At 44.0% G+C, this 27,879-nt stretch overlaps 1 protein-coding gene across 1 annotated transcript in view; it reads left to right on the forward strand.

Moving 5' to 3' along the window:
* The window catches only part of LOC115105337 (glutamate receptor 4), a 172,391-nt gene that overhangs the window by 96,525 nt on the left and 47,987 nt on the right, over positions 1-27,879 (forward strand). Inside the window, 6 exon segments of the mRNA XM_029627267.2 lie at positions 3,905-4,089; positions 8,575-8,628; positions 9,297-9,455; positions 14,799-14,966; positions 15,042-15,146; positions 16,159-16,263. Coding sequence (XP_029483127.2) covers positions 3,905-4,089; positions 8,575-8,628; positions 9,297-9,455; positions 14,799-14,966; positions 15,042-15,146; positions 16,159-16,263 — 776 coding nt within the window.

Raw genomic sequence — 27,879 nt, forward strand, 5'->3', positions numbered from 1 at the left:
TGTGTGTGTGTGTGTGTGTGTGTGTGTGTGTGTGTGTGTGTGTGTGTGTGTGTGTGTGTGTGTGTGTGTGTGTGTGTGTGTGTGCGCGTGTGTCATTTTCTGTTCGTGTGTGTTTCTGTGCCTCGTCTATACTCTATAAGCCGTAATGGTTGCACTTAGATTCTTTGTTGACAGGGCCTATTATGGGCTTTGCTTTCATCTCCACTGTGTAATTGCATTGATATCACTGACATGAGAAGGGAAGTTGCACCTGGTTCTCTGACTGAAACACTGTAATCACAGCCATATACAGTGGGGCAAAAAAGTATTTAGTCAGCCACCAATTGTGCAAGTTCTCCCACGTAAAAAGATGAGAGAGGCCTGTAATTTTCATCATAGGTACACTTCAACTATGACAGACAAAATGAGAAAAAAATCCAGAAAATCACATTGTAGGATTTTTAATGAATTTATTTGCAAATTATGGTGGAAAATAAGTATTTGGTCAATAATAAACGTTTATCTCAATACTTTGTTATATACCCTTTGTTGGCAATGACAGAGGTCAAACGTTTTCTGTAAGTCTTCAACAAGGTTTTCACACACTGTTGCTGGTATTTTGGCCCATTCCTCCATGCAGATCTCCTCTAAAGCAGTGATGTTTGGGGGCTGTTGCTGGGCAACACGGACTTTCAACTCCCTCCAATGATTTTCTATGTGGTTGAGATCTAGAGACTGGCTAGGCCACTCCAGGACTTTGAAATGCTTCTTACGAAGCCACTCCTTCGTTGCCCGGGCGGTGTGTTTGGGATCATTGTCATGCTGAAAGACCCAGCCACGTTTCATCTTCAATGCCCTTGCTGATGGAAGGAGGTTTTCACTCAAAATCTCACAATACATGGCCCCATTCATTCTTTCCTTTACACGGATCAGTCGTCCTGGTCCCTTTGCAGAAAAACAGCCCCAAAGCATGATGTTTCACCCCCATGCTTCACAGTAGGTATGGTGTTCTTTGGATGCAACTCAGCATTCTTTGTCCTCCAAACATGACGAGTTGAGTTTTTACCAAAAAGTTATATTTTGGTTTCATCTGACCATATGACATTCTCCCAATCTTCTTCTGGATCATCCAAATTCTCTCTAGCAAATTTCAGACGGGCCTGGACATGTACTGGCTTAAGCAGGGGGACACGTCTGGCACTGCAGGATTTGAGTCCCTGGCAGCGTAATGTGTTACTGATGGTAGGCTTTGTTACTTTGGTCCCAGCTCTCTGCATGTCATTCACTAGGTCCCCCTGTGTGGTTCTGGGATTTTTGCTCACCGTTCTTGTGATCATTTTGAAGTTACAGGTCTGTGAGAGCCAGAAATCTTGCTTGTTTGTAGGTGACCAAATACTTATTTTCCACCATAATTTGCAAATAAATTCATAAAACATCCTACAATGTGATTTTCTGGATTTTTTTCTCATTTTGTCTGTCATAGTTGAAGTGTACCTATGATGAAAATTACAGGCCTCTCTCATCTTTTTTAAGTGGGAGAACTTGCACAATTGGTGGCTGACTAAATACTTTTTTGCCCCACTGTTGATATATGGGCCACTAGCCAACTAGTCATTAGCTCTGTCTATATCCAATAGGACCCTAGCCAGGAAATGTCAGTTTGCTCATAGTCTATAGGACTTTTACAAAGCACAAACCTAGTATATTTTCAGAATTGTCCTCTTGGGGTTGTTATCATCTGGGTCATGTTCATTAGGCACCAAATGGGAGAAAACGGACTGAAACTGAAACTATGGACCTGACCCATCATTTTATTTTCCGTTGCAAGAGAATTTAAAATGTTTTAGGTTCTATTAAATTCTTCCTGAATGTAATTCCGCTGCTGCATCGATTGCTCCATACATTCATTGCAGAGTAGAATCGCTAGTGGGCGTAGCTTTCTGCTGGATTGATGTGGACGGGTGGTCAGGCTACTAATGAACACAACCCAAGGGTGGATTTAAAAAACTCACTCTTGTGAACTCTATAAAATCGACAGGATTTTTAAAAATGTATCTTTTGATCTTGTGGTGTTATTTATGTCAATGTGGTCTGTGCATTTCAGAAAGAAGTTTTGCAACGGAAATCAAAAGTTGCCATTTCTTATTGGACAAATGCAGGTAGTCCCAGCCCTGTTTCCACCAGTTTTATTCATTTTGATGCCTAATGAACACAGCACAGGTCTTCCACTCTGTCACCTAACACAGTTGTGTGGTAAGTCAGTTAAGAACAAATTCTTATTTTCAATGACGGCCTAGGAACAGTGGGTTAACTGCCTTGTTCAGGGATAGAACGACATATTTATACCTTGTCAGCTCGGGGATTCCATCTTGCAATCTTTCGGTTACTAGTCCAACGCTCTAACCACTAGACTACCTGCCGCCCCACATGTATATACACACTCGCATTCAAACACACACACATGGACATACACACACGTAAATAGTGCCACACGTGCACTCAAACCTATACAGTTGCTGTTTTGATTTTTGTTGTCCTTGATGTCTTTTGTTTTTGCCTTGTTGTTTTCCTTTGTCTTTCTCTTTTTTCTCTTTTGCTCATTTTGTTGGCTGTTGGTGGCTTGGGGCTTGGAATGGTGGGAAAGTTTTTTTGGGGGACGGGGGGAGATCTCGGATGGTTTAGGGGAAGCTCTTGGGGAACTGTGGAAGGATCTTGGATGGTTGGTGGCCTGGCTGTTGGGAGCTTGGGCCGGTGGCCAATAGATTGCAGGTTCGGGTCCCCGTCTTGACTTGGTGGGAGATCTGTCGGCGTGATCCTTGGGCGGGGCGCTTGGCCCTGGTTGCTCCTGTGAGTCGCTCTTTGATGGGAGTCTGTTAGATGACTGTATGTAATGCAAATGTTGAGCGCCTTCACTGCAGGTAGATGGTATGTTTTAATATTCAATAATATATAGCTTTCTTCTTTAAAAAAAAACTGAGGCAGTGGTGTGTGTGTGTGTGTGTGTGTGTGTGTGTGTGTGTGTGTGTGTGTGTGTGTGTGTGTGTGTGTGTGTGTGTGTGTGTGTGTGCGTGCGTGTGTGTGTGTGCGTGCGTGTGTGCGTGTGCGTGCGTGTGTGTGCGTGTGTGTGTGCGTGCGTGTGTGTGTGTGTGTGTGTGTGACCGATCATCGTCCTTGTCCTCCTGGCACAGACACAGAGAGACACCAATCTAATAGGGTGCACAGGAAAAGAGAGTGAGAAAGGGGGGTTGGGTTGCCAGACGTGGATACTCACAGGTTAATCTACTAATTGGGAGCAGAGGGAGAAAGGTTGCCAGATTGTGATGGCCACCAGGAAGGGCCGTTTAAGGGGGACATCTGTTCCTGTTGGAGAGGAGACAAGAAGCACCGTGTGGGGCTCCCCTGACTTCCTCTCATCCCTCTATATATACAAGGCCCTGTCTGGCCCCAGCAGTCCAGGGTCCCCCTCTAGAGCACCAATGGTTCCTACCACTCCATCAATCGCTGATCAAAGAGACTATGCCATCTACTCAATTATGGGGGTTTTGTTACTGGACTTGTTAGTATTAAGAATCTGCGTAGTAGCAAAGGGTAGCAAAGCAAACTCTGAACTCAACACAGAGAAATAGGTCTAATTGGATGCAGGGCTTCTTGGGGGAGCACATGCTTGCTGTTTTTGTAAAGCCAGGGTTTTTAGATTGTGGCGTCAGCTTGATGATATCAGTAATAATCAGCAACATGGTTCATTCGTTCCATTTGAAACCTTCTGTGCCTCAACATTTCGGCACTGTAAATTAGTGTAAGATCAGATGTGATGATGCAATGCATCTGACTGTTATACATTCAGTATGTCAATGTTTTAATTGTTCCTATGTAAATAAAGTATTGGAATGACATGCTGTGATCTGATTGGCTGTTGGCCCCTCAGGTTATGCCATACTGCAAGCCATCATGGAGAAGGCGGGACAGAACAGCTGGCAGGTGAGCGCCATCTGTGTGGAGAAATTCAACGACGCGGCCTACCGGCGCCTCCTGGAGGACCTGGACCGACGGCAGGAGAAGAAATTTGTCATCGACCTGGAGGCCGAGAGGCTCACCAACATGCTGGAGCAGGTGAGATCAGTCAGTCAGTCAGTCAAGGCAGGCAGTGTGGTGGCTAATTTCTGCATTACCAAATGAGGAGAGTTACAAACTTCACACACCAGTCAGAGTTATACTTAAACTACATCTTTAATAATAAGAGCTTTGCATTAGCAATGACTTTCAATGATGCGCCATTTCTAATGAACCATTGAAAGTGACAACACAAAAGTACAAAGATTATAGCCAAGATACACACACCCCTCTCAACCTATATGATGAACAACAGATACATAGAATGGTCACAAGGTTAAGATTTGTATGAAAGATATCTATAAAACATGGCAGACAGTTACTGCTGTGTCAACAGTTTTCATTGTATAGACCAGTGTCTGGCCCTCCTACTCTAAACTGGAACCATCTCTCCCTGGTAAGGTATAGAACAGAACCATTAGCTCATGTTCTCTGGAATGCTCTTTAGGCTTTATTACCCAAAGACATTGTAAATCTCCTCTGTCAGTGTTATCTCATACAGGCCCATCCTCAGTAAAACACACACACACAATAGTTAACAGAATACTCTATTATGTCGAATAAAACAACCATTATAATGCAATACAAGCATTATTACATAATCTTGCAATTTGCCAGACAACAGGCAGAGTGGAAGGAAGGAAGACAGGCAGTTAGGCAGTCAGACAGGATTTTGAGAGGCAACAGGCTGGAGTAGGTGAATAATCAATTAATCAATCAATCAATTGTGACCAACCGGTCTCAAGTAGCAAAATTTGAAATTGTGTTTTTTACATTGGATAAAAGTAGAGACTCAGAGCTAGAAAATTGTATATATCATACACTACAGTCGAGTAGAATGGGAAAGTAATTCTGCTTTGAAAGATGATAAAGTTGTAACCCCACTTTTGGTACACCTACTGGAGAGCTCTTTGACTACACCCATTCAGCATTGTTCAAACCCACTTAAGCCTTATACCCACCCATCTCTTTAAGGATTCACATGTGAGGCCATGTGCTAAACAGAATTAATATGTTAGTGTAGTAAACAACCAAAGATTTCAAGACTTAAGGATGGTTTATACTTCGTCTATCAACATGTCTGTAGACAGTTGTCACAGTGCCATCATGAACATTCTATTGTTGTCCGACATCAAACTTGTCGTTATCGTTATAAAAAAAGTATAAACACAAAAACGACAGGCTGCATGACATCAGCAGCTTGGTGGTCCAAAATAGCTTAATAAGGACGTGGTACCGAGGTGGGAACCACAATCAGCGGAAATGTTCAAGAGCACCACCCATAGAGGTTGATAAACCTCAAACTTTCATTAAAATTGACATACAATATACTGAATTAAAGCTACACTCGTTGTGAATCTATCCACCGAGTCAGATTTGTAAAATGCTTTTCGGCGAAAGCATGAGAAGCTATTATCTGATACCATGCACCCTCAAAATACTGCAACGTCACCTAACACGACAGATTTTGCGTTAGCCGTCGCAAACCAAAACGCTGAAATAAAATATAAAACATTCATTACCTTTGACGAGCTTCTTTCTTGGCACTCCTAGATGTCCCATAAACATCATTTAGGGTCTTTTTTCGATTAAATCGGTCCATATATAGCCTAGATATCGATCTAAGAATACTGTGTGATAAACGGGAAAAAAATAGTGTTTCATAACGTAACGTCATTTTAAAAAATTCAAAAAGTCGACGATAAACTTTCACAAAACACTTCGAAATACTTTTGTTAATGCAACTTTAGGTATTAGTACACGTTAATAAGCGATCAAATTCATCAGGATGCGATGTAAATTCTTTAGCTGTCCGTGTAGAAAAACATGTCTGAAGAGAGGTCGACCAAAACATCCGGTCGGAGACCGGAGGGAATGAGTTCCCTTGATTCGGTTCAACCAAGAATCAAAGCTGAATCAAATGACAAGACTCTAGACACCGTGTGGAAGCTGTAGGCACTGTAACCTCGGCCCTATTTAATTCGGTTCACTTTGAACAAATCCTTGAAGTCGCGGATGGATATATTTTTCCATTTTCAGTGATCAGTTTTCCCTGCACTTTTCGATGAAACGCACGTTCTGTTATAGTCACAGCTGTGATTTAAACAGTTTTAGAAACGTCTGAGTGTTTTCTATCCACACGTACTAATCATATGCATATACTATATTCCTGGCATGAATAGCAGGGCGCTGAAATGTTGCGCGATTTTTAACAAAAAGCTGCGAAAAGCTTCCTTAACAGGTTAACTGGTGTATTTTAACACCAATAAACCCACCCATTTAAAAATGAATGAATTATATGTCAATCTAGCAAACCATGCCACTAAAAGCAATTTTACAAGTCCTCAACTGGCAGCTTCATTAAATAGTACCCGCAAAACACCAGTCTCAACTTCAACAGTGAAGAGGCGACTCCGGGATGCTGGCCTTCTAGGCAGAGTTGCAAAGGAAAAGCCATATCTCAGACTGGCCAATAAAAAGAAAAGATTAAGATGGGCAAAAGAGCACAGACACTGGACAGAGGAACTCTGCCTAGAAGGCCAGCATCACGGATTCGCCTCTTCACTGTTGGCGTTGAGACTGGTGTTTTGTGGGTACTATTTAATGAAGCTGCCAGTTGATGACTTGTGAGGCGTCTGTTTCTCAAAGTAGACACTCTAATGTACTTGTCCTCTTGCTCAGTTGTGCACCGGGGCCTCCCACTCCGGTTCCTAATCTGGTTAGAGGCAGTTTGCGCTGTTCTGTGAAGGGAGTAGTACACAGCGTTGTACTAGATCTTCAGTTTCTTGGCAATTTCTCACGTAGAATTGCCTTCATTTCTCAGAACAAGAATAGACTGATGAGTTTCAGAAGAAAGTCCTTTGTTTCTGGCTATTTTGAGCCTGTAATCGATCCCACAAATGCTGATGCTCCAGATAATCAACTAGTCTAAAGAAGGACAGTTTTATTGCTTCTTTAATCAGGACGACAATTTTCAGCTGTGCTAACATCATTGCAAAAGTGTTTTCTAATGATCAATTAGCCTTTTAAAATGATAAACTTGGATTAGTTAACACAACATGCCAATGGAACACAGGAGTGATGGTTGCTGATAATGGGCCTCTGTACGCCTATGTAAATATTCCATTAAAAAAATATGCCGTCATTTACAACATTAACAATGTCTACACTGTATTTCTGATCAATTTGATGTTATTTTAATGGACAAAAAAAGTGTCTTTCTTTCAAAAACAAGGACATTTCTAAGTGATCCCAAACTTTTGAATGGTAGTGTATATTTTTTAAATTAACAAAATACTTTTTCACATAGGTTGTGCACTGGAGCTTTAATAGTCTTGTAGTCGTGGATCAATATAGCCAACTGTAGTGCGGGCAATTTTTTTTCTTTCCAGCAGTGCCCCCCCCATGTCGATAAAAGAATCGCAGCACCCATACCCACAAACTACTTCCTGCAGCTATGCACCACTCTGTTGCCTGTACTGTATGTAGTCAGAGTTGAATTAACCGGATAACCCCCTTCTCTGTTTCATAGTGTACTCCTCCGCCGCCCCCAGGCAACCAGTATCTCTATCTCACATTTCAATTATTCAGTAAATTTCCGCTCCGGCATGTCACTGTGTTAACAACTCAGTGTGTGTGTGTGTGTGTGTTTGATCTCTGGAAACACAACCAACAGTACCCGTCATATCTCTGTAGGCCTCAGTACACACAACATCTAAATTAGCAGCTCAAATCTTCTTTTTTTAACCTCTGCATGGGTCCCTTTTTAAAGGGTAATTTAAAAAAAAAATGTGTTTCTTATTTTTAACTTCCCTCAGGTGTTATTGTTTCCTCCAAACCGTTTTCTCATTTTGTTACCTGGTTATTTAGAGATGTCCAGAAAAATGTAGCTCGCATTTTAAGAGAATGGAGCTATGCTAGTGGAAACAGATTGTATTTGTAAGCGGAACATTCAAACACATTGGGCTAAAACATTAAAGACACAACAATGGATGCTTTACCAAGCATTCATAAAGTCTTAATAATCAGTTCGTAGATACTGTACCTCACAAATCATCTATAAGCAGAGTCATACTACGAGGCGACGTAAGCGGTAGCTGTCTTGAGTTCAAAGTCTGTTTAACTATTTGAAATCTGCTTGTGTTCGATGATGACAATGATTCAATGAACATTCTCTCTCTATCTCTCTCTCCATGCCGGGAACATTGTCATGTCTTGCCTCGCCTCAAAGTGTCTGTCTGTCTTTTTCCTTGTGTGGCACTCATCCGGATGCCTACTCATTTGTTTAGACAGTCGGCACGTCTGATTTCTCCCCATGAAAGACAATGTTCACGCGGTGACAAGCCGCACACACTGGGGTGTCATTCAACTGACAGCCAATTAAGCATGCTAATGCTAATTCAGTCAGGTTCACTTAAAATCTGTCGAACGTTTGTCCCTTTCCAGTCGGGTTGACTTAACGTTTCTCCTCCCCTTCTCTCGCAGATTGTCAGCGTCGGAAAACATGTCAAAGGCTACCATTACATCATGGCTAACTTGGTGAGGGGAAAAAATCCTGGCATGTCTCCTTCTTCTCTCTGTCTCTCTTTCTCTCTCTCCCCCCCCTCTCTTCTCATCTATGTAATTAGTATGCAGCCCATTTCCACAGTGACAGTGTATTAATGATGTCCAGAGCAGGACAGCTCAGTGTGTGTGTGTGTGTGTGTGTGTGTGTGTGTGTGTGTGTGTGTGTGTGTGTGTGTGTGTGTGTGTGTGTGTGTGTGTGTGGAGGCATCAGAGCACTGGGCTGAGAGAGATTACTGTTGGCACAATCCGTCTTACCAGACTCTCTGCTATAGAAGCAGGGCGTCGACAGAATTCAGACTCAGCCGGTGATCTTAGAAAAGGCTAGGGTGAAAAGTGTTTGGTTTCCTTTTATGTTGTGGTATCCCGTACTGTACAGGGTCCTGTCTCTGTTTCTCTCCCTTTCTCGCTCTCTTTGCCTCTCTCCCACTCCGTCTTTCTCTTCCCCTTCTTCTTCTCTCTCTCTCCCCATATCTCGCTTTATTTCTATCCCTTTTTCTATTTACCTTTTGCCTACCTCCATCACTCTCCTTACCTCTATCTATAAATGTAATTCTCTCCCTCTCTCTCTTCTTCTCTGCCCTCTACCTCCATCCGTACCAAACGCTCCATCTCGCCTCCCTTCCCCCAACTCTCTCTCCCAGGGGTTTAAGGACATCAACCTAGAGCGCTTCATGCACGGAGGGGCCAACGTGTCGGGCTTTCAGCTGGTGGACTTCAGCAACCCCATGGTCATCAAGCTGATGCAGCGCTGGAACAAGCTGGACCAGAGGGAGTACCCAGGCTCCGACAGCCCCCCGAAGGTAACACCCTACCTGGGAGTTAATAAGTCCTCTTTCATCTTCACTAATGTCCTGCCTTCTCCCCCATCCCCTGAAGAGGGACAGCTCCCTCCCATGGTACACTATGCCTGGGGGTTCTCTGGTGTATCTCTCCTCTACGGTTTGGAGGATAGCACCCATGGAGGATTTGACAGAGCTGAGTCAATCAGGATCAGACCGGAGACCTTTTTCAATGCCATGCCTGTCCGTCTGGGCTCACTTTATGTGGCTTTAGGATTCTACAAGACCAACTGCAGAGGTGCAGGGTTAGCTAGGGCATGGAGACGTTCACACACATACATGCACACACACTTAAAATACCTTGCCATACCTGCTAACTTTTGTGCAGTCTTATCTGCACTGTCAAGGGCCAGGTGCAAGTCAAATTGTATTTGTCACATGCGCTGAATATAACAGGTGTAGAAATGCTTACTTACAAGCCCTTAACCAACAATGCAGTTTTAAGAAAAATAAGTGTTAAGTAAAAAATAGACAATAGAAAATAAAAATAACAAATAATTAAAGAGCAGCAATAAAATAAAAATCGAATAAAATTTTATTGGTCACATTCAAATGGTTAGCAGATTTGATTATTTTTCTTAAAACTGCATTGTTGGTTAAGGGCTTGTAACTAAGCATTTCAACATGCAGTGCAGCAATATCACCATGCAGCAAAATTCTGGTGCTTCTAGTTCCAACAGTGCAGCAATATCAACAAGTAATCTTACAATTCCACAACAGCTACCTTATACACACAAATCTAAGGGATGGATTAAGAATATGTACATATAAATATATGGATGAGCGATGACCGAGCGGCATAGGCAAGATGCAATAGATGCTATAAAATACAGTATATACATATGGGATGAGTAATGCAAGATATGTTAACATCATTATTAAAGTGGCATTAATAAAGTGACTAGTGATCCATTTGTTAGTGGCCAATGATTTCAAGTCTGTATGTCGGGAGCAGCCTCTCTGTCTTATTGATGGCTGTGTAACAGTCTGATGGCCTTGAGATAGAAGCTATTTTTCAGTCTCTCGGTCCCAGCATTGATGCATCTGTACTGACCTCGCCTTCTGGATGATAGCGGGGTGAACAGGCAGTGGCTCGGGTAGTTGTTGTCTTTGATGATCTTGTTGGCCTTCCTGTGAAATCGGGTGCTGTAGGTGTGCTGGAGGGCAGGTAGTTTGCCCCCGGTGATGCGTTGTGCAGACAGCACCACCCTCTGGAGAGCCCTGCAGTTGTGGGCGGTGCAGTTGACGTACCAGACGGTGATGCAGCCCAACAGGATGCTCTCAATTGTGCATCTGTAAAAGTTTGTGAGGGTTTTGGTTGACAAGCCAAATTTCTTCAGCCTCCTGAGGTTGAAGAGGCGCTATTTCACCACACTGTCTGTGTGGGTGGACCATTTCAGTTTGTCCGTGATGTGCACTCCAAGGAACTTAAAACCTTCCACCTTCTCCACTACTGTCCTGTCGATGTGGATAAGGGGGGTGCTCTCTCTGCTGTTTCCTGAAATCCACGATCATCTCCTTTTGTTGACTTTGAGTGAGAAGTTGTTTTTCTGACACCACACTACGGGTGCCCTCACCTTCTCCCTGTAGGTGGTCTCGTCATTGTTGGTGATCAAGCCCACTACTGTTGTGTCGTCTGCAAACTTGATAATCAAGTTGGAGGCATGCATGACCACGCAGTCATGGGTGAACAGAGAGTAAAGGAGGGGGCTGAGCACGCACCATTGTGGGGCCCCAGTGTTGAGGATCAGCGCAGTGGAGATGCTGTTTCCTACCTTCACCACCTGGGGGTGGCCCGTCAGGAATTCCAGCACCCAATTGCACAGGGCGAGGTTGAGACCCAGGGCCTCAGGCTTAATGATGAGCTTGGAGGGTACTATGGTGTTGAATGCTGAGCTGTAGTCAATGAACAGCATTATTTTGGTCCTAAACTTGGTACCACTTGCTGTGCGGTAGCAGAGAGAACAGTCTATGACTAGGGTGGCTGCAGTCTTTGACAATTTTTTGGACCTTCCTCTGACATCGCCTGGTATAGAGGTCCTGGATGGCAGGAACATTGGCCCCAGTGATGTACTGGGCCGTTCTCACTACCCTATGTAGTGCCTTGCGGTCAGAGGCCGAGCAGTTGCCATAACAGGCAGTGATACAACTGGTTAGAATGCTCTCGATGGTGCAGCTGTAGAACTTTTTGAGGCTCTGAGGACCCATGCCAAATCTTTTCAATCTCCTGAGGGGCAATAGGCTTTGTCGTGCCCTCTTCACGACTGTCTTGCTGTGTTTGGACCATGATAGTTTGCTGTTGATGTGGACACCAAGGAACTTCATGTCGTCGTTCAGCCACGACTCTGTGAAACATAAGATATTTCAGTTTTGAATGTCCCGTTGGTAGGATATTAGTGATCGTAGCTCATCTATTTTGTTATCCAATGATTGTACGTTGGCTAATAGGACTGATGGTCAAGGCAGATTACCTACACGTCGTCTGATCTTTACAAGGCACCCCGACCTACATCCCCGATATCTCTTTCTCATGCGAATCACAGGGATTTGGGCCTTGTCGGTTGTCTGAAGTAAATCCTTTGCATCCGAATCGTTAAAGAAGAAATCTTTATCCAGTACAAGGTGAGTAATCGCTGTCCTGATATCTAGAAGCTCTTTTCGGCAGAAACATTTAAGTACAAAATAAGTTACAAATAATGCGAAATAACACATACAATAGCACAATTGTTTAGGAGACCGTAAAATGGCAGCCATCTCCTCCAGTGCCAAGCAATGGGAATGTATCTCAATCCTCTCTCTGTCTCACACCTGTGGACTTTCTCAGTGTTGGAATAGTAGAGCCCAATGCCCGAGGGAGCTCCACTCTTGCTAGGGGGCCATGGCCATGGGCACTGGTGCTTTAGCTAACTTTAGCTGGCCTGCTGCACTTGACTGCACTTGACTGCACTCTATCAGGCTTGGCTTGGCTCAGCTATGGTGGGCTTGGGTGGACTACAGTGGGTTAAAGGGACAGTTCACTTTTTTGAATTCTAGCTCATTTTTGACATACCGAGGGTGTCGTCATTTCATCCAAACCATTTCTTAAGCTTGTTTGCTGGTTACTTAACAACATCCAGAGTGTAGCGATCTCAGGGGAAACGGATCAAAAAAGCCTTGGGAAATAGCTCTGCCTAAATCAGAGAGGAGCCCGGTTGCTTTCCCCATGCTTTTAAATGTACTGCTAACTGGATAAATTCATTTTCACCAGCATGGCTTCAAGCTCCAAAAATGCCATGAGATTCTGGTTGTTGCTAAATATCCAGCAAAGGAACTTAAAAACAGTTTGGATAAAACAACAACAAAGAAGTTGAAAATAAGCTAAAAGTTAAATAAATAACTCTCCCTTTAAGGGTCTCGGTGACCAGTAGTCACCCTCCACCCGCGTCATGAGCTGAGCTGCGCTGCATGGGATAGAGGGGAGAAGGATGCAGGGAGTGATGGAGGGAGGGAGAGTGGTAGGAGGTAGAAGTGAGAGGGAATGGATGGAGAGAGGATGAGAGACTGGGAGAAGAGAGAGAAAAACCATTGGACCATTTCAGTTTGTCCGTGATGTGTACGCCGAGGAACTTAACTTTCCACCTTCTCTACTACTGTCCCGTCGATGTGGACAGGGGGGTGCTCCCTCTGCTGTTTCCTGAAGTCCACAATCATCACCTTTGTTTTGTTGATGTTGAGTGTGAGGTTATTTTCCTGACACCACACTCCGAGGGCCCTCACCTCCTCCCTGTAGGCCGTCTCGTCGTTGTTGGCATTCAAGCCTACCACTGTAGTGTCGTCTGCAAACTTGATGATTGAGTTGGAGGTGTGTGTGTAAGAGTGTGTTTTTGATCCCTTATCACCATTTCAATGTTCTCCCGACCAAACAGCCTCTCAGTCTCTGCTGTACACTAGCACCATTCATCATTGCTGTATTAAGTGGAGCACCACTATGTCCTGGTCACAGTCTAGATGCAGGTCAACCAAACAGCCACAACACCCTCATAACTCCTTGGCAGGATTGTCCCTCTTATCTCTTCAAGTGCCCAGACTCTTATTGATGGCATGCCTGTGCCAGTTGGTGCTAACCTTCGTGCCCAGGGTGCTGGCATCAGCCGGGGTTATCCAACTGTTTATCGCCCCCCCTTGCCCCACATTGATATAGGAAGCATGTCTGCCCCGACAGGGGGTTGATGGTCCACAGACATATACACACAGAAGATGCACGCACCCTGTGCCTCCCACCCTCCACACACACACACACACACACACACACACACTGCGCCCCCCACAGAGATCTGTAATGAGCGAGGGAGGGATGAGGGAGAGCTGCGTTAATGAGTAGGATTCCCCTAGGCCAGAGGCAAAGTTACAATGCCTTCAAAAAGAATTCACACCCTTTGACTTTTTCCACATTTTGTTGTGTTACAGACCAAATTGAAAGTAGATTAAATAAAACATTTGTGTCACTGGCCTACACACAATACCCCATAATGTCAAAGTGGAATTATGTTTTTGGAAGTTACAAATGAATAAAAAATGAAAAGCTGAAATGGCTTGAGTCGATAAGTATTCAACCCCTTTGTTATGGCAAGCCGAAATAAGTTCAAATCGAACACAACACATCACTGAGTACCACTCTTCATATTTTCAAGCATGGTGGTGGCTGCATCATGTTATGGGTATGCTTGTCATCGGAAAGGACTAAGGATTTGTTTTTTTAAATAAACGGAATAGTGATAAACACAGGCAAAATCCTTCAGGAACACCTGGATTAGTCTGCTGTCCACCAAACACTAGGAGATGAATTCACCTTTCAGCAGGACAATAACCTACAACACATAGCCAAATCTACACTGGAGTTGCTTACTAAGAAGACAGCGAATGCTCCAGAGTCAATGATCAACAACCAATTTGACAGAGCTTTTATTAATTTTGAAAAGAATGGTAGGCAAATGTTGCACAATCCCGGAGTGGAAAGCTCTTAGAGACTTACCCAGAAAGACACACAGTTAAAATATTTTGTATAGATCGTTGACCATTTTTTCTCTCTCAATTAAATACATTTTTAATTCCACTTTGAAACACAACAGAATGTGGAAAAATAACTTGTGCTTTATAGCATAGGTTATTGTTATCTGTTTGGCTTTACAAGCCGAGTTTGTCACATTGCAACAATCTTCCTTGCCGCAAATCATGTGTTTTATCCCCGGTGTACACACGCAGAAACCTTTCCCTCTTTTCATCCCCCTACCACACACACCTGATGATTCTCTCCTGTTCCCCCAGTACACGTCGGCTCTGACGTACGACGGCGTGATGGTGATGGCAGAGGCCTTCAGGAACCTGCGTAGGCAGAAGGTTGACATCTCTCGCCGGGGCAACGCTGGGGACTGTCTGGCTAACCCCGCCGCCCCCTGGAGTCAGGGCATTGACATGGAGCGCACCCTCAAACAGGTATCTAGCACTGCACCTCAAAGCCAGAATGAAGGTATACCTGCAAACACTGATAGTGTTTTGTCCTGTGTACAGGTCTGGCTGCAGGGATTAACAGGTAATGTCCAGTTTGACCACTATGGACGCAGGGTCAACTACACCATGGATGTGTTTGAGCTGAAGAACAACGGACCCAGACGAGTAAGATGACTACTGGTCCACCTAACCCCGTCATTTGAAAACATAATAACTATATGTTTAAATGTCTATTTACCATATGTTTACATCACTGCCCATGCTTTCTAGCTATCACCATAATAACTACACCATAATACCACCATACCATAATAATTTGAATAACAAATAACTTTGTTTCATTTCATTTTCAATTTCCATGGTTTAAAATGCCAGAAGAGAGTGAACATCTTTTTATCTGTTCATCATCTTATTATTGTCTGTGTGTCTGTAGAACCTGGGTATTGTGTATTAGTGATGAACAGTAGCGTGAGCAGTATACTCAGGTTTTGAGAATGTGTGTGTGTGTATTTTGCCGTGTCCTGTATATTATTTTCAGTGCTGTGTGTGTGTGTGTGTACGTGCAGGACTCCAGCCAACTACGGTACGTGAATAGAGAGAGGTGGAGCAGTAGAGAGTGATGGAGGAGGGAGAGGGGGATGAATTGGAGGGGTGGTTGGGCCTACCCACAGGCTGGCTCTGCATGCTTAGGGTCAAATACACCTATGCATACATGCCATCCCTTCCTCTCTCCCCTCCCTTCATCCTGCTCAATGGCAGACACCACCAGGATGAAATAAAACCTAGTCTAGGTTTATTATATACCATGTATAAAACACTATATAACCATTTATTTGGCAGACATTTTCACTTCCTTAGCTTGACTCACCTATGATATGACTCAGATTCATATACTGTATAATAAAAAACGAAACATTGTGCATTTTTATACATGGCACAACCAAACATACAATTTGTGTGACTCTTCTCCTTTGCTTGTATACACAGAATATCTCAGATAGTCTCATAGATCTTAACACCACATAATTGATACAAAAATACTGGAAACGACACATACTCTACGGTGGGTAATCATGACAAACGCATTCAAACAACGAAGAAATCATACCACGCACACACGCACGCACACACACACACACCCTGGCCGTTTCACTCACTGTCCTCTCATTGTCTCCAGATGGGTTACTGGACGGATTCAGACAAGCTGGTTCTGATCCAGAATGAAGCCCTCAATCCCAACGAAATCATGGAGAACAGAACTGTCGTGGTCACCACTATCATGGTAAGACGCACTACAACCCTACTAACACACAAGCGCATGTGTACACACCACACACAGAGACACACGTGTGCGCCTACACACAAGAGAGACACAGACACACACACCCTCTAGCACTCTCAAGTCTTAAGCTGTGTTTGAATACCCATACTAACATACGGTATACTACATACATAATGAGTCTATACTATATACTATTAGTTCATTTTAGTATACTGTAAACTAACGGTATCCTTTCGGTTGAGCGTACTAGAGGTCTAGCGCTCTCAAGTCTTAGTGGAAGAGCTTTACTCTACTTTCCTTCAGTCACACAAACACACACCTTATCCAAAACATCAACATTGGCACTGCAGATGCTTTTGAGATGTTGTTCCAGTAGGTGTGATGTAGATTGTAAAAATGTCACTAAGTCTGCCATGACTCGTCTAGTCCCCTTTGTAAAAATGCATGAGCTGCATTCTGTATCCTTGCCAGAGACTGCTACACACGCATTTTAACAGCTGTCAGTCCATGTGGCCAGACAAAGTCAGATTCTATTACTCAAACACACGGACACTCATGTGCACGCGCGTGCGCACACGCACGCGCACACACACACACACACACACACACACGTGTACTCTCAAACCCAGAAACACATGTGTGCACACAGAAACATACACACAAATCTCTGGGCCCAACTCTCTCTTCCACAGCACTCATTGTTTACTTACTAGTAGGTCTACAGGACCCAACTGATACCTGTTTGTTTGGTTTCTGTTAGTTAAATTTGGACTAATACTGTAACCCTGTCTGTACCATAATTCAAAATGGCCACCGGTTGCATGGAATGTTAACTAAGGGTACCAAATGAGAAGGCTTTTCATACTACTGAGCCGAACCGAGCCGAGCCAAAGCAAGCTGTGCTGAGCTGGCCTGGTTACGCATCCATCATAGTTGCTGGAAGATCATTTCCACAGTTTGGCACAGTTTGGTTTGGGTCGGCATGATATTGTGAAAACGGTGAAGATGTGCTGTGTTTCTGAGAGTGAAGGTGGCTGACTAGATAAGAGGAGATGGAGAGAACAGGGTAAGAAAAGACAGAGTGAGTAGAGGAGGGATGGAAATGGGATTGGAGAGTCATACCTCAGCAGAATCCTCCTCTTTTCAGCCCCTGGTGAGGAAACCCATTTTAAGAAACTGAGAAACTGGACACAAGCAGAGCCCAAATGAAAGCCCATATTGGGAAACTGACGGACGGTATTGGACGTAACCAGAGCCAGAGTGAACCCCCTAAAGAAACAGACTGATGCAACAGAGAGCTGCGTCATGACTTCTAATGCACACCTTATTAGTTATCTGACCCAAGGGATGGATCTATCCAGAGCCAAAATGAACCCCCTCAAGAAGACACAAAATGGACACAGTCTGACCAAATTATGTGTTTTTTTTAGAAGGAGAGAGATAGAAGCCACAATGGACCCTTTGTCCTGCCTAAGGCCACGAGAATGCTTGTTCTTCTTATCAAACATCACATCAACATGGTTGTACTTAACTGTGTGTGTGTGTGTGTGTGTGTGTGTGTGTGTGTGTGTGTGTGTGTGTGTGTGTGTGTGTGTGTGTGTGTGTGTGTGTGTGTGTGTGTGTGTGTGTGTGTGTGTGTGCTTGCGTGCGTGTGTCTCAAACAACTCTAGGATACAAATGTTCTTATTGCATGAATTTCCATGCCTGGCATATTCCAGGTGATTATGGTTGATACAGTATTTTATATTGAAATGGATGTTAAGATGATTTTAACGAACTAACTTGAAAAATGCTCTGAATCTGTGAGTTTCCATTCAGCTTTTGTATATAAGAACTTTATACCTTCTAAAGCACTGCCTAATTTCAGCTCATACAAACCACATCACCACGCTTCCATAGAGCATGATAATATCAGTGTTTAACTATGCTGGCTGTCTGGGATAGCATCTGTAATGTGTGTTTGCGCTTGATAATGCACTTGGTAATGTTTGTTTACTGTAATACACACCAATTAAGCTTTTACTTCCGTATTACATTCTTTGCCAACTATGATAAGCCAAAACTGTAACTCAAACCTGGTTTGGTAATGCATTGAACCTCAACTGTACAGAAGTTTGTTATTGTCAGATACAAAGTTTATCGATAAAGTTTTGGGAGAGGATGGATGAGCTATCAGGAGTGGGTCAGTTGTTATACTTCCTAATATGTATGCCGTCTAGGAGCTCCCCCTTGATTCGCCTATAGTGAAGTGTCATTCACACTAAACTTTGAAAAGAGCCAGGTAGCATCTGTTCAGCTGTTTGTCATGTAAATATGCAATTATTTCTGATGACAAGCCTTCATTTGGACTGGTATAGTAATCCTTCATCCACAGTGGTAGCTCTGAATATGGCTCATCTTGAGACTGATAGTAAATTCCTTTGTCCGTCGCCCGCCCGATTCATAGGCTATATTCTTCAAAGCGTTTCACACAAAAAAAGCCATTAAAATTGGTGTTAAGTCAGATAATTAAAATACTTTATCACAATGGCACTCTGACTGAATGTATTTTGGCTTGGAGCTGCACACCATTTGAGGCCTACAGAACTGAATGTCTCCTTATGGTAGCGAGGTAAACGTCATGTTTTAACCTTCTCAGAGCGTACATGTGACAAAATGGTGCCAAAACCCTACAAGGGACCAAAGGAAAACATTTTCTAATGTCTTTAGGACGTCCCCTGTTTGCTGATTGGTATGTCAGAATCAGAAAGGTATTTGAGAACTAGAAATGAGGGTATGTCAGAAATCAAATACCCATTTCACCCTCATATCAAGGACAAGGCAACAGAATGGTGTTGTATCCCAACCACAGCAGCTGGGGGGACTTACTGATAGCACTTGAACCTCAGCTGAGAAAGCACCTTTTTCATATAGCTTTTACTACATAATTCTTGAAATGTGCTCAATTTATTAAATGTCATGCAGCCAAGTGAAAAATAAAGGTTTGAATTGTGCAATAAGTGGTTGGTGATGACTGGGACACAGAGGAGCTGTTTTGAGAGAGAGAGACTGTGTGTGTGTGTGTGTGTGTGTGTGTGTGTGTGTGTGTGTGTGTGTGTGTGTGTGTGTGTGTGTGTGTGTGTGTGTGTGTGTGTGTGTGTGTGTGTGTGTGTGTGTGTGTTGAATTTGTGTGTGTTGAATTTTAGCAGGGAGTCACCATTGAGACCAGTGTCTCTTTTTCAAGGGAGCCATGCACATACAATTTCAAAAATATCTAATACAATAGAAACTACTCAAATTCAGCACAGACAAACATAAATATACATAAATACACAATAAACTAAAGACAAACACATTCTTCATTATAACATTCCTCTGTCCACTCTCTAAATTGGCCCAGGGCCACTAAGGCCCTGTGTGTACTGTTTTTGGAGAAACACTAAAGGCCGATTTACAGTACCTAACTCTGAAGACACCAAAGGAGTCTCCAGTGGTTTTAATATCCTTAAGGGGACTAGAAGTAAAACAACAACAATTCCAGGGATTCGGGAATATTTCGCCAGCCCCCACATGGAAAACAAGCTACACTGAACAAAAATTGAAACGCAACACGCCACAATTTCAAAGATTTTCCTGAGTTATAGTTCATAAGGAAATCAGTCAATTGAAATACATTCATAAGGCCCTAATCTATGAATTTCACATGACTGGGAATACAGATATGCATCTGTTGGTCACAGTTACCTTACAACAAAAAAGGTAGGGGCGTGGATCAGAAAACCAGTCAGTATCTGGTGTGATCACCATTTGTCTCATGCAGCGCAACATATCTCCTTCGCATAGAGCTGATCAGGCTGTTGACTGTGGCCTGTGGAATGTTGTCCCACTCCTCTTCAATGGTCATGTGAAGTTGCTGGATATTGGCTGGAACTGGAACACCATCTTCGTACAAGTGGATCCAGAGCATTCCAAACATGCTCAATGGGTGACATGTCCGGTGAGTATGCAGGCCATAGAATAACTGGGACATTTTCAGCTGCCAGGAATTGTGTACGTGCATTATTATGCTAAAACATGAGGCGGTGGATGAATGGCACGACAATGGGCCTCAGAATCTTGTCACGGTATCGCTTTGCATTCAAATTGCCATCGATAAAATGCAATTTTGTTCATTGTCTGTAGCTTATGTCTGCCCATACCATAATCCCACCGCCACCATGGGGCACTTTGTTCTCAGCGTTGACATCAGCAAACCGCTCGCCCTCATGACGCACATCTGCCATGTCCCCGGTACAGTTTAAATCGGCATTCGTCCATAAAGAGCACACATCTCCAGCGTGCCAGTAGCCATCAAAGGTGAGCATTTGCCCACTGAAGTCGGATACAATGGCGAACTGCAGTCAGGTCAAGACCTTGGTGAGTACGACGAGCATGCAGATGAGCTTCCCTGAGATGTTTTCTGACAGTTTGTGCAGAAATTCTTGTGCAAACCCACAGTTTCATCACCTGTCCGGTTGGCTGATCTCAGACCATCCCGCAGGTGAAGAAGCCAGATGTGGAGGTTCTGGGCTGACGTGATTACACATTGTCTGCATTTGTGAGGCCGGTTGGACATCCTGCCAAATTTTCTAAAATAATGTTGAGGTGGCTTATGGTAGAGAAATGACCATTCAATTCTCTGGCAACAGCTCTGGTGGACATTCCTGCAGTCAGCATGCCAATTGCACACTCCCTCAAAACTTGAAAACTTGAGACATCTGTGGCATTGTGTACTGTAACAAAACTGCACATTTTAGAGCAGCCTTTTATTCAAATCAAATCAAATCAAATTTTATTTGTCACATACACATGGTTAGCAGATGTTAATGCGAGTGTAGCGAAATGCTTGTGCTTCTAGTTCCGACAATGCAGTGATAACCAACAAGTAATCTAACTAACAATTCCAAAACTACTGTCTTATACACAGTGTAAGGGGATAAGGAATATGTACATAAGGATATATGAATGAGTGATGGTACAGAGCAGCATACAGTAGATGGTATCGAGTACAGTATATACATATGAGATGAGTATGTAGACAAAGTAAACAAAGTGGCATAGTTAAAGTGGCTAGTGATACATGTATTACATAAGGATGCAGTCGATGATGTAGAGTAAAGTATATACGTATGCATATGAGATGAATAATGTAGGGTAAGTAACATTATATAAGGTAGCATTGTTTAAAGTGGCTAGTGATATATTTACATCATTTCCCATCAATTCCCATTATTAAAGTGGCTGGAGTTGGGTCAGTGTCAATGACAGTGTGTTGGCAGCAGCCACTCAATGTTAGTGGTGGCTGTTTAACAGTCGATGGCCTTGAGATAGAAGCTGTTTTTCAGTCTCTCGGTCCCAGCTTTGATGCACCTGTACTGACCTCGCCTTCTGGATGATAGCGGGGTGAACAGGCAGTGGTTCGGGTGGTTGATGTCCTTGATGATCTTTATGGCCTTCCTGTAACATCGGGTGGTGTAGGTGTCCTGGAGGGCAGGTAGTTTGCCCCGGTGATGCGTTGTGCAGACCTCACTACCCTCTGGAGAGCCTTATGGTTGAGGGCGGAGCAGTTGCCGTACCAGGCGGTGATACAGCCCGCCAGGATGCTCTCGATTGTGCATCTGTAGAAGTTTGTGAGTGCTTTTGGTGACAAGCCGAATTTCTTCAGCCTCCTGAGGTTGAAGAGGCGCTGCTGCGCCTTCTTCACGACGCTGTCAGTGTGAGTGGACCAATTCAGTTTGTCTGTGATGTGTATGCCGAGGAACTTAAAACTTGCTACCCTCTCCACTACTGTTCCATCGATGTGGATAGGGGGGTGTTCCCTCTGCTGTTTCCTGAAGTCCACAATCATCTCCTTAGTTTTGTTGACGTTGAGTGTGAGGTTATTTTCCTGACACCACACTCCGAGGGCCCTCACCTCCTCCCTGTAGGCCGTCTCGTCGTTGTTGGTAATCAAGCCTACCACTGTTGTGTCGTCCGCAAACTTGATGATTGAGTTGGAGGCGTGCGTGGCCACGCAGTCGTGGGTGAACAGAGAGTACAGGAGAGGGCTCAGAACGCACCCTTGTGGGGCCTCCGTGTTGAGGATCAGCGGGGAGGAGATGTTGTTGCCTACCCTCACCACCTGGGGGCGGCCCGTCAGGAAGTCCAGTACCCAGTTGCACAGTGCGGGGTCGAGACCCAGGGTCTCGAGCTTGATGACGAGCTTGGAGGGTACTATGGTGTTGAATGCCGAGCTGTAGTCGATGAACAGCATTCTCACATAGGTATTCCTCTTGTCCAGGTGGGTTAGGGCAGTGTGCAGTGTGGTTGAGATTGCATCGTCTGTGGACCTATTTGGGCGGTAAGCAAATTGTGTGGGTCTAGGGTGTCAGGTAGGGTGGAGGTGATATGGTCCTTGACTAGTCTCTCAAAGCACTTCATGATGACGGAAGTGAGTGCTACGGGGCGGTAGTCGTTTAGCTCAGTTACCTTAGCTTTCTTGGGAAGAGGAACAATGGTGGCCCTCTTGAAGCATGTGGGAACAGCAGACTGGTATAGGGATTGATTGAATATGTCCGTAAACACACCGGCCAGCTGGTCTGCGCATGCTCTGAGGGCGCGGCTGGGGATGCCGTCTGGGCCTGCAGCCTTGCGAGGGCTAACACATTTAAATGTCTTACTCACCTCGGCTGCAGTGAAGGAGAGACCGCATGTTTTCGTTGCAGGCCGTGTCAGTGGCACTGTATTGTCCTCAAAGCGGGCAAAAAAGTTATTTAGTCTGCCTGGGAGCAAGACATCCTGGTCCGTGACTGGGCTGGGTTTCTTCTTGTAGTCCGTGATTGACTGTAGACCCTGCCACATGCCTCTTGTGTCTGAGCCATTGAATTGAGATTCCACTTTGTCTCTGTACTGACGCTTAGCTTGTTTAATAGCCTTGCGGAGGGAATAGCTGCATTGTTTATATTCGGACATGTTACCAGACACCTTTCCCTGATTAAAAGCAGTGGTTCGCGCTTTCAGTTTCACGTGAATGCTGCCATCAATCCACGGTTTCTGGTTTGGGAATGTTTTTATCGTTGCTATGGGAACGACATCTTCGACGCACGTTCTAATGAACTCGCACACCGAATCAGCGTATTCGTCAATATTTTCATCTGACGCAATACGAAACATGTCCCAGTCCACGTGATGGAAGCAGTCTTGGAGTGTGGAGTCAGCTTGGTCTGACCAGCGTTGGACAGACCTCAGCGTGGGAGCCTCTTGTTTTAGTTTCTGCCTGTAGGCAGGGATCAGCAAAATGGAGTCGTAGTCAGCTTTTCCGAAAGGGGGCGGGGCAGGGCCTTATATGCGTCGCGGAAGTTAGAGTAACAATGATCCAAGGTTTTACCACCCCTGGTTGCGCAATCGATATGCTGATAAAATTTAGGGAGTCTTGTTTTCAGATTAGCTTTGTTAAAATCCCCAGCTACAATGAATGCAGCCTCTGGATAAATGGTTTCCAGTTTGCAAAGAGTTAAATAAAGTTCGTTCAGAGCCATCGATGTGTCTGCTTGGGGGGGGATATATACGGCTGTGATTATAATCGAAGAGAATTCTCTTGGAAGATAATGCGGTCTACATTTGATAGTGAGGAATTCTAAATCAGGTGAACAGAAGGATTTGAGTTCCTGTATGTTTCCTTCATCACACCATGTCTCGTTAGTCATGAGGCATACGCCCCCGCCACTCTTCTTACCAGAAAGATGTTTGTTTCTGTCGGCGCGATGCGTGGAGAAACCCATTGGCTGCACCGCATCGGATAGCGTCTTCCCAGTAAGCCATGTTTCCGTGAAGCAGAGAACGTTGCAGTCTCTGATGTCCCTCTGGAATGCTACCCTTGCTCGGATTTCGTCAACATTGTTGTCAAGAGACTGGACATTGGCAAGAAGAATGCTGGGGAGTGGTGCGCGATGTGCCCTTTTTCGGAGTCTGACCAGAACACCGCCTCGTTTCCCTCTTTTTCGGAGTCGTTTCCTTGGGTCGCTGCATGCGATCCATTCCGTTGTCCTGTTTGTAAGGCAGAACACAGGATCCGCGTCGCGGAAAACATATTCTTGGTCGTACTGATGGTGAGTTGACGCTGATCTTATATTCAGTAGTTCTTCTCGACTGTATGTAATGAAACCTAAGATGACCTGGGGTACTAATGTAAGAAATAAAACGTAAAAAAAACAAAAAACTGCATAGTTTCCTAGGAACGCGAAGCGAGGCGGCCATCTCAGTCGGTGCCGGAAGTTATTGTCCCTAGCACAAGGTGTATCTGTGTAATGATCATGCTATTTAATTAGCTTCTTGATATTCCACAACTGTCAGGTGGATGAATTATCTTGGCAAAGGAAAAATGTTCACTAAAAGGGATGAAAAAAATTGTGCACAGAATTTGAGAGAAATAAGCTTCTGGTGCATAATAATTTTTGGGGATCTTTTATTTCAGCTCATGAAACATGGGACCAACACTTTACATGTTTCGTTTATATTTTTTCCAGTGTATTTTAAGCTTAGTGGTTAGGGTTAGAATTGGGGTTAGAATTAAGGTTATGGGTTAGAGAGAAAGAGACATGGAGTGCTTTGTTTGGTGTATATAACCCTAGTGTGATTGGATGTTTAAGGTCAATATATAGCCAAGTATATAGTCTAGAGCCATCATTATGATGCTTCTTGTTGTACGTACTCATCATCTATCAGACAGACTGTATCTGTCAATTTGAATGTCAACTCACATGCATTTATTGTCTTCAATATATACGTGTGTGTGCAGATGTGTCATGCTCATACAGGGCACAAGGGCACGTGCCCCCTCAGATTTGTCCTCTTTTAAAACATTTCAGTTGTTTAATTCAAATCAAATTTATTTATATAGCCCGTCGTACATCCGCTGATATCTCAAAGTGCTGTACAGAAACCCAGCCTAAAACCCCAAACAGCAAGCAATGCAGGTGTAGAAGCACAGTGGCTAGGAAAAACTCCCTAGAAAGGCCAAAACCTAGGAAGAAACCTAGAGAGGAACCAGGCTATGTGGGGTGGCCAGTCCTCTTCTGGCTGTGCCGGGTGGAGATTATAACAGAACATGGCCAAGGTGTTCAAATGTTCATAAATTACCAGCATGGTCCAATAATAATAAGGCAGAACAGTTGAAACTGGAGCAGCAGCACGGCCAGGTGGACTGGGGACAGCAAGGAGTCATCATGTCAGGTAGTCCTGAGGCATGGTCCTAGGGCTTAGGTCCTCCGAGAGAGAGAAAGAAAGAGAGAAAGAGAGAATTAGAGAGAGCACACTTAAATTCACACAGGACATGGAATAGGATAGGAGAAGTACTCCAGATATAACAAACTGACCCTAGCCCCCCGACACATAAACTTCTGCAGCATAAATACTGGAGGCTGAGACAGGAGGGGTCAGGAGACACTGTGGCCCCATCCGAGGACACCCCTGGACAGGGCCAAACAGGAAGGATATAACCCCACCCACTTTGCCAAAGCACAGCCCCCACACCACTAGAGGGATATCTTCAACCACCAACTTACCATCCTGAGACAAGGCCGAGTATAGCCCACAAAGATCGCCGCCACGGCACAACCCAAGGGGGGGTGCCAACCCAGACAGGATGATCACATCAGTGACTCAACCCACTCAAGTGACGCACCCCTCCCAGGGACGGTATGAAAGAGCCCCAGTAAAGCCAGTGACTCAGTAATTAATTAATTACTCAACTTCATATTTAAGCCCAAGTTTGACATAATTATTTATAAAAAAAAGATTTATCAGCGATATTTTGCAGAGGGGTCACACTGACTGGACCAGGCAAAGAGTACCCCCCCCCCCCCATTCTCCCTTGTAAGTGGTTCCTTCCAAGGTGCAGCGTGGAGCAAAGAGGAGGAGAGAGTATAGTGATGGGCAGGACTCCCAGGAGGTATGTTTGTACATCTATTTGATCAAGCTATGTAGCCTATGGATAGTTTCTTGATGAATAAATAAAACAAAAATGCTTTGTTGTTTTTCTAACACTAGCCACCGATGTTGGCTTTCTGTGGCAATTTTAGCATGTGAATCTTGGTGGGGCAAACTCCCCACTTTTGTTTTTAGATGCATGCCAGCAAAGCCACTACACAACACAACACAACACTAAACAATACATTAATTGCACTATAACGGTGACAAACTGTGCCCACAAACTGTTAGATAAAGCTGTCCCAACAGCAGTCCCAACACCTTACCACTGATGGCTATCAGCAGAGCCTTGTCAGGCAGCGAAACAGTTCATTCAGCCTCTTTTACTGCCTTATAAAAAAAAACATAGCTGATATGGCTGACTTGCTTAAACAAAAGTGGTTTCTACTGACAATTGAGATGTACAAACTATGGCATAAGGGGACGGCGAGCGTATAAGAGGCATTCATGAACGAGCTAAGATGGACCTATATATATGACCCAGGGGCGGCAGGGTAGCCTAGTGGTTAGAGCGTTGGACTAGTAACCGAAAGGTTGCAAGTTTGAATCCCCGAGCTGACAAGGTACAAATCTGTCGTTCTGCCCCTGAACAGGCAGTTAACCCACTGTTCCTAGGCTGTCATTGAAAATAAGAATTTGTTCTTAACTGACTTGCCAAGTTAAATAAAGGTAAAAAAAAAAATATATATATATATATATATATATATATATATATATACATCATTCAGAACTTTTGAAATGTACAGAATTCAGAACATGGGCCGTTCTTACAGTATTTTCCCTGTACACCAAGTCAGAACCGTGGGATAAATAAAGGGGGCATATAAGCAGACAATGAAAGCTCTTAAAATATGATAACATTTATCTAAAACAGGCTATGGGCTACATGTGCACCACCAAGTTAGAACAGTAGGCTAAGTTATGAGGGGAAAAGGGACTACATTATTAGGGTGAAGCACATGGGCAACTAACATTTTACTACAAAACATACACTTAGTATTGCTTTCTTAGTTACAGTATACATACATATCTCCCTGGTATGTTGCAGCAGCATACAATACATTTTTGGACTCGCCTTGTGCTGTGCTCATTTGAACAGGAACTCACTGAAGTCAGAGATTTCCCAATTCCAAGATTCCAGTTTTGAATGCAGCAGAAGTCATGCTGGATTGACAGCATGGCCAATATTGAATGTTTATCCTTTTAAGCTTGGAAATGAGACCCTTAAATCCAGACTTGGGACCCACTCCACTGAATAGCAGGCTAGTGATTGTATTGCAATGCTTGCAGTTAGCCACTGATTCCTCCCAAACAACTCATTGCTGAATTTGCGATTTCCAACTTGTGTAATGTTTATGTCCAATGGCCGATGAGCACCAATACGTTTTATCTATTATTTCTCTTCATATGTGACCTACCGGCTCAAATCGGTCAAAATTTGAAATGGTGTTTTGGTACTATTACTGGAGAGCCCTTCTTGTGATACGTTTTAATGCCAAAATAACATGCAACAGGTGGGGCTCAAAACATGCCCTGAATGACGGGTTGCCACTGTTGGCTTTAGCTAGCCAGCTAGATAGATTCCCAATCTCCTAACCTCATAACGAGCCACAAAGCCATTTCAGGCTATCA

Source organism: Oncorhynchus nerka, linkage group LG22 (assembly GCF_034236695.1).
Source record: "Oncorhynchus nerka isolate Pitt River linkage group LG22, Oner_Uvic_2.0, whole genome shotgun sequence".
NCBI lineage: Eukaryota > Metazoa > Chordata > Actinopteri > Salmoniformes > Salmonidae > Oncorhynchus > Oncorhynchus nerka.